This window comes from Acanthopagrus latus, chromosome 17, assembly GCF_904848185.1.
Source record: "Acanthopagrus latus isolate v.2019 chromosome 17, fAcaLat1.1, whole genome shotgun sequence".
In the NCBI taxonomy this organism is placed as follows: domain Eukaryota; kingdom Metazoa; phylum Chordata; class Actinopteri; order Spariformes; family Sparidae; genus Acanthopagrus; species Acanthopagrus latus.
Genome location: NC_051055.1, coordinates 13,723,495 through 13,737,626, shown reverse-complemented (window position 1 = coordinate 13,737,626; position 14,132 = coordinate 13,723,495). Strand labels below are relative to the sequence as shown.

Below are 14,132 nucleotides of genomic sequence, written 5' to 3'. Positions count from 1 at the left end.
CAGTTTCGTTTATTCACTCAGGCTGGGCTCAAAGCACAATCTTGGACTTTTTAGCGATGCCCTGCTGTAATGTCACGTATTTCTCATCTGTAAAACCAAACCTGATGGAAACTGAGATTTAGGTATCTAGCTTCAAAGATGTCAACCCAGCACTTTGGAGTGACAGCTTTCTTTAAGGTATTTGTTTAAGCTATCACAAGGGCAGGTTCTCATATCAATATCAACAAAACAAAACAACTATTTCAACAAAATCTGACCAGTTGATGGATTGTATGAGGGCACAGAGGCTGATTCCTAATCCATCATTCGAGGGTCCAGTTGGGCTAGTGCCATTCTTTGCTCTGATACAATGTTGTGTTCCTGTCCCACCACTGCAGCAAGGAAATATGTTATCTGTGAAAACAAACCAACTGTAATTTTGCTGAAGCTGCTGAAGCCTCAGTGTAACTGCAGCTGAACTTCAGAATGAGTACTGAGGATTTCGTTTTCCATGACTTTCACTGAGGAGATCTGTTTGAAGCCAGTTTGAACAGGATGAACAATTGCAGCGACAAATAACTGTTTCAATAAACAGATGTGCATATGAGTATTGTTTACAGACAGTCTTGATTAAAAATATCAATAAATCCTTCAGGTAGGACATGCAAAGAAACTAAAAACAACCAAACATGTTTAAGGGGCACACAAAATGGCTTCTTCAAAACAGCATCAACTGAATCCAGCCCACTTGGGAAAAATAAACTATTCAGTCTATCATTGGCTGACATTTAAAAAGCCTGAAGACGCAATACTTTACCTTAAGAACAGGTCAATCCAATAGCACCAAAGCAGATCCAGTTAAGTCCTTATTGGAGAAAAGACACTAAAAAGAAGATGGGCTGTTGGCACTCGGCACTGATACGCTTCTGAAGGCCAACATGAATGCCTACAAAAGATCCCAGCAATGCTTAAAGGATAAAGCCCACTACTCCTGGCAGGATGTCTCAAATATGCTCTGCTGCTAAACAAAACCCCTCCAGACTACAGGCTACAATCCTTCACCACACTCAGAATTCACAATCAGGATAATATGATGTGAGAGCTAGGAGCCTCGGTCTGCGAACCTCAACCAGGGGAACACAGCAGCGTTGTAGTTCTGTTCTCATTTTCCCCTCCTTCTTTCATTCTCTGTTCTCTCTCTCTCTCTTTCTCCCTCTCTGTTCTTTGGAAAGCTGTACCTCCTGGCAGCTGCCCACTGTGTAAACACACACGCACACACATGCACACACACTCATGTTGGTCTGCCGTCTAGGAAAACTGTAGTAGTAGCTGAGAGCTGCATATTTGGCAGTAGGGACCTATAATTGATATTATGATATAAAAGCCAGCCAGACCGAAAGTAAACCAAACTACATAACCTTATATGGCATGACTTTCCCCTATTAATAGCCAGTGACCACAGTTTACATGGTCAATATTGACTTGGTTTCCAAGACACTGGATGAGGCACATCAAGGGTTCCTCACCATTTCTTCTTCATGTGGACATATTATAGCCAATTAAAATAAATGTACTTATTGTGTCAGATTAGCACTCACATGCAGTCTACATGTTATTTTCCTCACCAGAGTTTCAGACCATTAAAACATACGACCACAAAAATACTGTACGTGTGTCAGGCTACTCCCAGCCAAAATACGAGAGTGAGATCCGGACATGATGATAAGGTTAACGAGGTCAGGAGGAGAGTATTCAAAGAGAGTGTAAGAGGAACACGACTTGGGGGCGAGGGAGAGAGGGAAGCTGACCTTGAGAGATTTGGAAGTGTAATGGTGGTGGAATTTAAGGTGTGAGTCATGCTGGTTTTAAGTAGACTCGTAAAACCACAGGAGTTAAATATGTGCTCTTATTTTCCTGTTTCTCTGTGTGAGAGAGAGAGAAAGACGGAGAGAGAATGTGCACGTTGAAGGAAACAATGATGGCATCTCGCTGTGCTGCTGAAACTCACAGTGTTCTTCTTGTGATTGAGACTGAGGGAGGAAACTGTGTCAGCAACAGCAATGACACGTAGAATGTGTACACAAATTAAACACATTTCATCTAATCTTCTCCAAGTGAATTTAGTTTGAATAAGAACAGAAATGTATGAAAACAGCTGTGTAAATGTTCTCTAATTTCTACCTTCCATCTTATCCTGTAAGTGCTATTTTGTGCTTATCTTTGTGTTAACTGCACACACTCAGATACAGTAAGTGGTGCGTTCAGATTAAATGACTGATAGCAGTTTTCAAAACACTGCTAATCTAAATAAGCACCAAAATTACATTCAATCATCTGATGCTGATATACAGCGGTAGATAATAAATGGTGCATTAATCTGCACTAGGGATGGGAGTCGTTAAGAACCGGTTAAAAACTGCCTGATTCTGTGGAATCACACCGCTGAGCTTATCACTTCCTTTCGTCGATGCGGGCGTATTTTTTCTGACACTTGCACGTTACAAAACAATGATGTTACTCTTATGACTCTATGCTGCTGGAAACTTGCAACAAAAAAAAAGTCCAAAACAACAACAATGCTGGTTGTAATGTGTGTAAGCTGATCATTTCAAGTATGCGTGTGGAACACCAAAACACACTGAAAACATCTTTCTATGGAACATGGGTTTAAATCCCAGGAATGTTATGTATCTGATACTCTTTGCATGAGTGCCACAGTATCAATTATCATAATCATTTGCACCCAGTCTTCAAAATCTACAATGTCCCCAGTTTATTTGTTGAAACTGCTTTTTGAGTAAATTTGAGAAACTACCTATATCTGGAAATACATATTATACAAGTCATGTTCAAGAAATAAAGGCGAGCGAACAAGTCTTGCACATGATTACATCAAGTTTTACTGGTGTAAAAATGTTCCACCTTCGGTTCATCACACTTTAATTAATGTGAATTGATACACAATCTGTGTCACAAATAAGCTTCAGCACTCACTCATGGTGTTATAATCCATCTTCCCATCAGAGGTGATGCTGAAGCAGCACTTCCAATAAACTACAAGTCTGTTCATGTCTGCATGATTATGAATGGTTGAGTCATGGTGGGTGAGAAACACTCTACTCCTGTTACCTTCCTGTGAACCACTAGGAGGAAAGAAAATGAAAATACTTCAATACTTCATGTTCTAATCTTTATTTCCCTCTCCTCTTGACACCTGATGATACCTGACACAATGTTCATTGGATTTAAAAGTTTTGGTTCAGTTTCTTGTCTTTTCCTTTGATGAGACATTTCACAAATGATTAATTGTCTTGCTCAGATATTGGATTGACTCATGAATAGGTTGGACCCTTTAAATGTTTAAGGGGAAAATCGCACTGATGATTTAGTCTGAGACTTACCCAGGGAGTTTTTAAATTGCGTAGAGCGTTGTCTACGCTCTGTCTTATCTGATTACAACATGCCCGAGATATTGTCTCTTGGTAGATAAGGTCGCTCTCTTTGCAATTCTGTCTCCAGGCGAGTAACAAAGCAGTGATTTATCATTTAACAAGGAAGCAAGGCGTGACTGAGACGTCTTATTTCATCTATCTCCGTCAGCATCACACCCGTGTTACCATGACAGCATTAATGTCATCAGCCCAAACAGGATGTGAAGTGCAGTCTGTTTGGACAGTTTTGTTTTGGCTCTGCTCTCCTGACTATGAGGTTAAAGTGCCAATGTACATGTTAAATCTGAGGGTATTGTATAGATACTCTACAAGGGTGAACATTTGCAAATCTAACAGCAGGGTTCTCCCCAGAAATTTTTAGCGTAGAGGCACAAGTTATTCGCTCACTCTCGTCGGATGGGGGGGGACCAATCAGCCGGGGGACAGACGGATGCTTGCTCATCACCCTCACCAAAGCAGTTAACATTGACATGAGTATAGTGCTGCGCTGCTATACTCATTGTCAAGGGTTCTCCCCAGACGGTGGAACAGCGTCTGGGGAGAACCCTGCAACATGATGTGAAAAGCGAAACACCCTTAGCTCAACGATGTCCAAATAGTTCTGCAGTATATAAGACACAGCAGTCAAAAGATATTAAAATTTGTCGAAAATGACAGCACATTGTTATCCCTAGAATTGATTTTGGAGTGACACTGATGTGAAATCTTGATAGGTTATTGCTCAGGAAATTATTTCCTCGGCGGGAAGCCTCAATGTCCGTTATTAAAAATGAAAAATTAATGTAGTAATTTAATCCAGATCACAGCACACAAAAGGCACCCTCCTTCCAAGGTAGTAAAATGATCCACTTGATGAGGATAAGAAGGAGCATAGATGTTTTATCAACAGGATAAAATCACCTTCTTTCTGCTTACAGGCCTGTATTTGACAGAAATAGTCTACAGAGATCGGATACTCTTGTCCAGTACATTCTTCAGTATTGGTTTATTCTGGTCTGATGTTTAGCAAGCAGACAAAAACAAAAACTAAAGTATGTGGCTTAATTTCTAAATATATAACAGTTGCTGTATTAATCCTGATAATCTAAGAAGATGAGTTGAGCAGACAGACAGTGACACCTGCTGTTAGGAAGGTGCAAGCAAACACTTCATCTAGAAAATATTATTTGTTGTGGCGCTTTATCTAAACTACTAACACTCCAGAGGCAGAGCACCTCTCGCCTATATGTCAAAGTATCCTTGAGCAACACACCGGACCCCAAATGGCTCACACCTACAGAGAGAGACACACACACGCACACACACAAACACTCAAACCACACTCCATTAGGTACCTCAGTTGTGTTTTGAGTTCAGTGAAGCGCGGCCTCTTGCTGGGATCATACGACCAACACTTTGTCATCAAGCTGTAGAGAGTAGGAGGGCACTGAGGGGGCATAGCCAGGCGCTCGCCGTTCTCTATCCTGCCAATGACATCATTGTTTTTCACACCCTGGAAAGGCTTGATGCCGAACATTAAGATCTCCCACATACAGACTCCTAGGGAAGGACAGAAAAATGGAGAAAGTCACTCACTATGAAACAGCAACCTAAAGGCTCCTAACGAAACAGAGGCTGATACCAAAAACCTTTTTGCCGTAACAAAAACAAATCATTAGACACAGACAGGGCTGACATCGAAATGAAGAAAGAAAGAACACAACCAGACTTAAACTTACCAAACATCCAGACGTCACTGGCTGTGGTAAACCGTCTGAAGTTGATGGATTCTGGAGCCATCCATTTAATAGGAAGTTTGCCTTTAGATGCTGAAAAACAGGGATCAGGAGAACTCAGCTGTGCTCCGTTTGTGTCAAGACCATGAATAATAATGTTGCTTTCCTCCATGTGTTATGAAAGACCAAAGAAAGTTAAAAGGAGACAGTGAAGTGTGCATTCATGGGAACGCCAACTGGGTTGTTGTCAAGCAAAGTTAAGCATTTTTTTTTAAATCTTATAAAATAAAAGCGAAAAAGTTAAAAAAAAAAAAAAAAAAAAGGCCATCAGTGTTTCCATCATCTGATTTTGAGAGGACAAAACTAGGCTATGCAAAGTGTAGTTATGTGAGAATTTGTGGCAGAGGCTACATTATGCAGGGCTGTAATAAACTAGAGATAATAAAGCAGAGGTAAGAAAAATAAAGTGGAAAGAAAACCATTCACCTTGGCGCTCTAGGAGAGAATTAATCTGGGAATCTTAAGGGAATATTCTAGAAGTTGCCCACAGTGAACAGAGCTTCTTCTTTTCTCACAGCAAAAACAGCTGATCAGCTCTGAGTGAGTCGAGTCATCTATGTTAAATGTTAACCATGTAAGAAACGATTTTCATCTCTCATTAAGCAAATTAACTCTTTTTTGAGAAATGCAAGCGAGTGAAAAACTCTTTGTGAAATCAAGGTGTATCTATTTAATAATCACAGCTACTGTGCACATATAAAGTTGTTTTATTTACCTTTGTAGTAAGAGCTATCTTCCATGTATCGTGACAAACCAAAGTCCCCCAGTTTTACACAGTCGACTGTAGACACCAACACGTTGCGTGCTGCGATGTCCCTGAGGAGGACAAAACCAAAATGAGTCTCAGATTCTTCAACATTTAATTCTGTTATTCTACTTGAGTGGACACCTGTCACATGAGGTAATAATTTATATCTATCATGAAGGCTGGCACCCCTTATTCGGTCTTAAGGATCAGCCAGAATGTATATGAGAAGTTAGTAACAACATTTTTGTTGCTTGATCACCATATGTCTCTTTTTACCTCGACAAAAATCATTTCCAGATGGTGAACCACCTGGCTGAGTTTACATTAAATATATCATTTACTATATATAATATTTTTCGATGTCCCACTGCCCCAGATCATTATACATGATAATTCGGAAACAATTACCTTGTCAGTGAAATCACTTCTTCAGAAACAATGTCATCTGGCCACAGCTACTTATTTTGTTGTAGATTATGAGCATTTATCATTGTACATAATGTTCTGGTACACCATATTTGCGAGTAACCATTGTGCCTACCTGTGTACAAAGCGTTTGCTCTCCAGGTATGCCAGTGCTGTACTGAGCTGATATGAGTACAAGATGAGACTGGCGAGGTCCAGACTGTACTTCCTCACCTGGAGAAATGACCGTAACTGTAGATAACAGAGAAGAAAAACCAGTCAGAAAAGGGGGATTATGGGGAGAGAACAACAATTTTGACCATGAAAAATTGCAGAAAGGCAGAAAGACAGAGAGGAACACAGTGCAACAATAGCAATAGTTACTTAAAAGATGTCTGAAAAGAAACATCAGACTAGAACTATGTGAGGAGAAATTAAGAACTGTCGCACCCAATACTGTCACGATTTCCTGAAAATGTAATAATGCTCAAACTTAACTGAAGATATAGTGAAATCCAATAGTGCAATAACTTGACCACTAATGTACTAAAATTATATTGTAATATGATTTTACCAATAATGTTAAACGTTGATACATTACATTATCAGTATTGAAAAAAAGGTACTAAAACATTGACAAAAATGTTGTGCTGCAATATCAGTCAGGACATTTTATTACATTATTGGACCTTATTACATTTTCAATGAGAGATGGTGCACATTTTATTACATTTTCAGGAAATGATTATATTATTGAGTGCTACACAACAAAGGAGGATACTGTTTACCAAAGCTTCCAGTCAACACAGCTCAGAATGCTTCACCAACACAGAATGAGCTCTAGATTATGAGCTGAAGATCCTCAAAGTCATTAAAGAGTGTTTCCAATGCAGATGGTATGTTTATACATTTACATCAATACTTTTGAATTGATTACAATACATATTTTTTTGAAACAAATAAAAAATGAGCCATAGGTTCTGGACAAGCCTTTCTATGATGCCTTATCATTGTGCCTGAACACAGGCACACATCTGTTTAGAAAACAGATACTGTACACCCATATCAAAATTCTTATCAGTGTCCTACCTCTCCTAATGTGCAGAGCTCCATGATGATCCACACTGGATTCTCAGTGATGACTCCCATCAGCTTCACAATGTGGGGGTGGTCAAACTGACGCATAGTCACTGCAGGGAACGAAAAGGTCAGGCAGAGGTCAGTTTGCAAGTTTTTTTCTGTCCTAAAAAGGCTATTCTGTAACACACACGCACAAACACACACACACACACACACACACACACACACACACACACACACAGGAGAACTTACATGCTTCTTGGAGAAACTTTTCCCTGACGCTGTCCGACGTGGAGTTCTTGCATGTCTTGACTGCCACCGACAGGGCAGGGTTCTCCTGCAGGAAACACATCCAGGTGAACGACATAATGAGCTTTACAACAGAATCATCTACACACACATTCATCAAACGGGCAGGAAACCAAAATCAGATATGGTTGTGCATGCCTAATAACAATATATTATCAGAGTTTGAGTATGTCATAGCTATTGGGTGGCGAGCCAATCCCATCCTTTTCTTCCATTATAAATATACATGCAGTTATTTTGATGTGACTTCAAGTTTAGTTTAGTCTTTGTAGTTTAGCTTCAAAGTGACTTTGTATGATAAGCCAGATTTTTTGGGTCTTTATTCAAGAAGAAATACCATATTTGTTATCTAAAGAACTGTCATGTGAGTGATTGGTTTAAAGCTCCAAAATTTGCATGGATTTGAATTTTTTCCACTTGTCAAGGCCTTACAGGTAAAGAATCGTCACAGTAGGCTGTAATAATCCGATTATTTACATCTAAAGCTACTAAAAAGCTACGGTCAAAAGCTTGTGTGTGCATGAGACTACATACCGGGCTGATGTAGACTCCTTGGTGGACATCTCCAAACTGACCCTCACCTATGCACCGTCCCAACTCAATACGATCTCGCTGAATCTCATAGTCCCGCGCTAGATACGCATAAACACAGACACAGACATGAACGCACACACAGAGAGATACAGAAACAGATACAAACAAACACACACATCAGTGCCCACACATACACGTCTTAAGAGTCAGGCCTTGCATTTACCAAGCTTGTCAGAGTGCTGAGCAGTGCACGCAGTTTGTTTAAATCTGCAGAAAAATGTCCAACTGATTCTGTGCGTTATAATATTTTGAAGCAACTCTTCCAGAAAATATATACAAACAGGACACAGCTACTGTTTAAAAGAAACACAGACCTGGAAACATCTCAGACATGGCCTTACGGTGTAAAACAAATGTATCAATTTCATACCTGGTGCCACCTTTGCAAGGAGTATTAAACTTTATTATGAAATATTCAAATTTAATTACTAAATTTCCAGATTCATAAAAATGCACCAACTTCCTACTCCGACAAGCTTAGTTTCTATGGCAGTCAGCATAGCTCAGTGTCAACAGCATGCAACAACAGCATCAGCAAACCACAGCCAGACATGCCATGTGATGCAGACAAATGACAGCCAGTAACACTTGATGTATTTATGGACATTAAATCAAATACTATATGGATAAAGTCAGGTGGATTGTGGCAGGGATTCGTAGCTCACAGGCTGATATAGAAACAGTTTGATATTTGTTTGTATCTCTGTCACTATAATCAGTTAATTCTCTTGGTCTGTGACTAGTTGGCTGTTGATTGGCTGTTGGTTTGCTTTGCCTGAGTGGCATGGCACTGTTGACCTGACTTTGTCCATTTAATCAGCAAATGAAAACAGTATATGATGGCACTACAAGTATACAGTAGTTGACAAATTTCTGACTTCTCTTTCAAACAGTTTGTGAAATGCCCGGATGCATGTTAATAACATGGGCGACATTCAGAGATGCCTATTCTTGGCAATGTAATGTCTGTGGAGGGAAAAGAACTAAATGTGGCTGCAACATACAGTCGGCCATAATGAAAGCCTGCGTGCCCTGCCTCTGAATGTCAGCCCATGTAACCTGATCTTTAAAAAGTCGATCATCATGGTTAAACAATGGAGTGGGACTACCCTGTTTGTTAGTGGTTTGGGTTTAAAATATACGGTACATATATATATGCATCTATTTAAACCCTTCCCTCTCGCTGCACTTCCTCTTCCATGCCAAAGTTGTAAAAAGGAACATGCTGAGTCAACTTGGCTGGTAAAATGACATATAAAATCTTTTTGAACTGAAGTTGTTAAAAGGCACCTTTTGTACGAACTTCAAAAAACCTTTAAGCTTAACTTAAGTTTTAACTAATGATAAGCTCCTAGTCAAAAAACTGGGACCCTCTATCATCAATTCAGCCCCAAAACTGAAAGCATATCACACATCAACAGGGGGAGGGGGGGCACAAATCAACGGGGTACAGATACAGAAATAAATTCAGGATTTTATTTTACAGTTGCAAGCAAACGTAAAATAAGGGTCACAGCAACCACCAAAATCAAAGTGTCATCACAACACATCCAGATTCATGGTACGTTCCAATCATTACCTTGATCTAGTCCATAGTATTCTGGGAAAATGGGTTAGTGATAGGAGACAGAAATAACTAGCTGTGAGTACAGGGATCCATTTGTTGTTACTGCAGTCTTTAACATATGTGTTATTTAACTACCAGATTGTAGGTGTGATATCTACGCAGCCAAGTTAGAGGTAATGTATGTAGTTATAGGTATAACCAAAGTACAGTGTTTTCCATAGGTTTGTGGATTACTTATTTGTATGTATTTGGCGGGGGATTGGGGTCCTCCCCTAAAAGCATGCTTTGCATTTTTCAATAATATATGTGCAAATATGCAATTTCACATTTTGGACTACTATCATTACCACACCTGTGTCAGACAAGAAGATAATAAATAAACAACACCCAAAAAGCTTAATGATTAAACTTGCTAAATGAGTCCACTGAGGACCAACAACAACTACACAGTTTAAGGTTTTATGCTCCCAAAATGGATTTCACATTCATTCTGCAAGTGCTGCCCAAAACACCTTGCTGTGCCTAAACCTTAAAATGGTCGGTAAAAGTCTGAACTGTCCCTCATCATAAAAAAAAATTATATTATAACAATATTATAGATCCGTTAGTGTGTTTTGCCTGTAGGTTAAATCCATGTCATTTTCTGAATACATTTAATTTAAAATAATAATTTAAATTATACAACATGTTTAACAGACTAGTAAATAGCATTGTTACAGGTCAAGACTGATATTTTGTTTTATTTTTTTTGTTCATTCATTGAACAGTGTGGACATCTTGCAAACTATCTCTGTTTACAACTGTCCACAGGACAACTCTATGTGGAAGGCTATCATTTATGAATGATCAAAAAGCAAAGCCATGTTATCATTTGGTTACATGGAACAACATGTGCTTATGACATCCCAGCAACATTTTGAGGTGGTTTAAAATTCACTTCCAAGCTCCATTTTCCATTTAGGTGTTACCAACCATTTCCGCTGCCTCCAAATGTTGCCCATGTAGCATCACCACTTAGCGTTGCAGTAATCTAAATATGAGCACCAGTGCTACACGTGGTGAACAGGCACTACTTGGTAGCAAGAGCAGCACAGCAGGCCTCTGCATGTTTACTCTCATATTATCAGAGAGTCTTAAGGCTGGATAGACTTCAGAACACATGTCATCATAACAGTGATTAGCAGGACATGGAGCCATTTGAGAAATGTTTACTGTAACATAAACATTGTGGCGAGATAATGTGTCAAAGCAGTTTGAGGAAGCTGCAGTTCTTATTAAATCATGTGAAAAGTCACAACAACAAATATAGATCACAGGCCTAATAATACACAAACAATAAGTGGTTCAAGTGGTCCCCCCCCCCTTTTTTTTTTTTACAAGACTGTGACCACAGATGAGATTTTGATTCTTTCAAACCCAAGCCATTATTTTGTGATTAATAGTTACATTGTTTTCTGTGCAGAACTATTACTCAGACCCCTGCACAAAAATTTAAAGGATAAGACTAAGACTAACTAGACCAAATACAAATAATGATGATCATTTTTCAATTATCATATTACTACAGTAGAGGACTCTCAACTGAAAGCACATAAAAGTCATCAGTATCACCACACAAATATTCATGTCTCCTGAAGATCTAATCCTCACACCATGACCCCAACAATCTTCCCACACAGTCTGCTACATAAGTCTGAAGAGGTCCAATGAGCACACACACACACACAGGTGCACGGAGACATCTTCCATTTGTCACATTGGACGCCTGCAATGTTTTTGCATGTGTGTGTGTGTGTGTCTACTTACTTGAAGGCATGGTATAAGTGTCCTCCTCATCTATGATCTCAGCATAATCGTCTGTTTCTACAGTGTCACAGCATAGAAAGGAGGGGAAAAAAGGGCCCGTGAAATAAATTAAGTCTCAGCTGAAGACTCACAAAAGACAGATGAAAGAGAAGGAGTTGACAACAAGCTCACATCTAAAACTCTGCTTTGATATAACAAGCTGAGCCCCCTGGACAGCATTCAGAGTAGTTAAAGGTTAACTTCTTTTCAGCAACACAAGCCAAAAGTCTCAAATACAAAATGACTGTGATTTTAAAGAAATGCTGGGATTATGACCCCTTTCACTGTAAAAAAACAAACAAAAAAAAACACTTCAAATATAATATAACAATTCAATTAAATCACTGCATGCTACTCAGAAAAACACCATCAAGGACAAGGACAGAAGGGTGAAAATAACAACAGCAACAGAAAACACACCATCAGCAGACAGAGGTACCATTCCAAAAGACCATCACCATACCCGATCCCAAACACATGCATGACAATCAAAAATGTTCATGTACTATGAAACAGCCACACATGAGGAATGTGAGACAAAAGAGTACAATAGAGAGGGGAGAGAGAGAGGAAAGGGGAGGGATGGAAAGGTTTGTGTGGTCTTTCCATAGAAACAAGTTGAATAAAAACAGGTTGAGTCATGGATGAGAATGAAAGATACTGCACAGTAATCGCTACAAAAGTAGACAAATAGCAGAAATTCTAATGAGATTCTAATTTAAGACGGTTGATAGAAAGAATGTTGTTTACCATCGCCACTAGTGTGACCTGCAGAAATCACATGCAGCATGAAACAGTTGGAAATGAAGGGAAACAAGTGTTAGCTTTACTATTAGATAAACAGTACTGTCAACATTTTTTAATGAAACTACATTCAAGGTAATTCTTATTTAATGCTGTGTGAGTGTGAGTTAGTCAGAGGTCAGTAGACAGTCAGGGCAGAGTGACAGTGACTAAAGCTCTCCATGGGGACATCTGGCCAGACAAGGACTCTTCACTGAGCACACAGATGAGGCTTTATAGGGGGAACACATATGTATGAAGCCTTTATCTAACTCTTAGCAGTCACTGTCGTTCATGACATTTAGAGGAGCAGATACAGAGGCAGGCAACAAGGGAAAAAACAGACCAATAAGGCAAGGAGAGAAGTGAGAGAGGGGTTTATACCTGAGACACAAACGGCTCTGGTCCGTACTCCATCCATCCGTTTTTCCATACGCCTCTCATGATTCGAAACTCTGAAGCAGAGATGAAAAAAATCATTTTTGGGTCACATTGACCTTAACCAGTGGGCTTCCAGTCACAGTTTAGGAGACAGGAAAGCACCCAGAGGAAAGGAAGACACAAAAGAGTATTTCATAAAGAATATCATATTCACTATATGTGCACTTTTAGCTCTTAAGATTTTAAATGAAAATCAAGATGTTGCTCAGTAATTGAGCCAGGAAAGTCTAAAACCTGCTATATGTTGGCAGCTTTTAGCTTCCAAATTCTGGTTCAAATTTCCATTAAAACAAACCTCAAGTGGAAAACCTGCATGAAACCACTAAATGACAACAAAAATACTCGGGTGACGTTTCTAATGCTTCACTAGATACCTCTCTCAGGAACATGACACCTTATATTTGCTTGATAAATGAGACGAAAGGAGTCGGCAGACTTACTTTGGGATGGAAGGCAGAGCTCGGTCCCCCTCTGCAGAAAATGAACACATGAATCAGATTCAAAACAGACTGCATGGAGCATGATAGAGCTACAGTACATGACTGTACCCGTGTATTTGTAGTTATTTATAGAAAAGACTCTCTAAACACAGGCTGGTTATTCAAAGTGACACAGCTTAAAGCCTCATCAGCCACAATCAGACTTCACTAGTGCTTGAAAGATTGCTGACAGTTTCAACCCTGAGGACTATTCATAGTAGAAGTTGATAATGATCACAGTAATCATTCAATTGCACACAACTCTTCTATTATAATGACACAAAAAACCCAGAATATTTACATGTGAGTGTATAGTGAGCAGGAGTAGTTCATCCTACCTTTGTGGACTCTGACAATGAAGGAGTGAGTCGCCGAGGAGACGAGCCGGCAGTAGCCGTCAATCAAGTCCGCCATGTTTTCTGCTGTAGTCAGCGATGCCGTGGTGACTGTAAGGGGCTATACGCCCACACACACACAGACACACACACGCACAGATGTGGATTAGTACAAGCGTGGGACAGAGAGTTGCTTTACAGTGACACAATGAGAGCTTTATTAGGGGTAACGTCTTCTACCAGTACGCCCATTCAGTCAAGAACACACGCACAGATACTACCACTGACGCACACATGCTTTTCCACTAGTAAGCCTGCTATAGACACACACCCACTCGAC

General features: G+C 39.6%; 1 protein-coding gene across 12 annotated transcripts in view; it reads right to left on the bottom strand.

Annotated features, from left to right (window-relative positions):
- LOC119005547 (focal adhesion kinase 1-like) overlaps nucleotides 1-14,132 on the bottom strand; it is a 62,062-nt gene that overhangs the window by 22,435 nt on the left and 25,495 nt on the right. For 5 of the 12 annotated variants that reach the window (XM_037073292.1, XM_037073284.1, XM_037073285.1 and 2 more), the window contains exons 12-24: nucleotides 13,796-13,913; nucleotides 13,419-13,449; nucleotides 12,922-12,992; nucleotides 12,505-12,522; nucleotides 11,716-11,772; nucleotides 9,922-9,942; nucleotides 8,283-8,380; nucleotides 7,692-7,776; nucleotides 7,449-7,549; nucleotides 6,496-6,611; nucleotides 5,922-6,022; nucleotides 5,150-5,239; nucleotides 4,766-4,970 (exon numbers count right to left, since the gene is read on the bottom strand). In XM_037073292.1, coding sequence (XP_036929187.1) covers nucleotides 4,766-4,970; nucleotides 5,150-5,239; nucleotides 5,922-6,022; nucleotides 6,496-6,611; nucleotides 7,449-7,549; nucleotides 7,692-7,776; nucleotides 8,283-8,380; nucleotides 9,922-9,942; nucleotides 11,716-11,772; nucleotides 12,505-12,522; nucleotides 12,922-12,992; nucleotides 13,419-13,449; nucleotides 13,796-13,913 — 1,112 coding nt within the window. The remainder of the gene's footprint in view (nucleotides 1-4,765; nucleotides 4,971-5,149; nucleotides 5,240-5,921; nucleotides 6,023-6,495; nucleotides 6,612-7,448; nucleotides 7,550-7,691; nucleotides 7,777-8,282; nucleotides 8,381-9,921; nucleotides 9,943-11,715; nucleotides 11,773-12,504; nucleotides 12,523-12,921; nucleotides 12,993-13,418; nucleotides 13,450-13,795; nucleotides 13,914-14,132) is intronic. The other 7 variants (XM_037073288.1, XM_037073293.1, XM_037073296.1 and 4 more) reach the window with 3 other exon arrangements.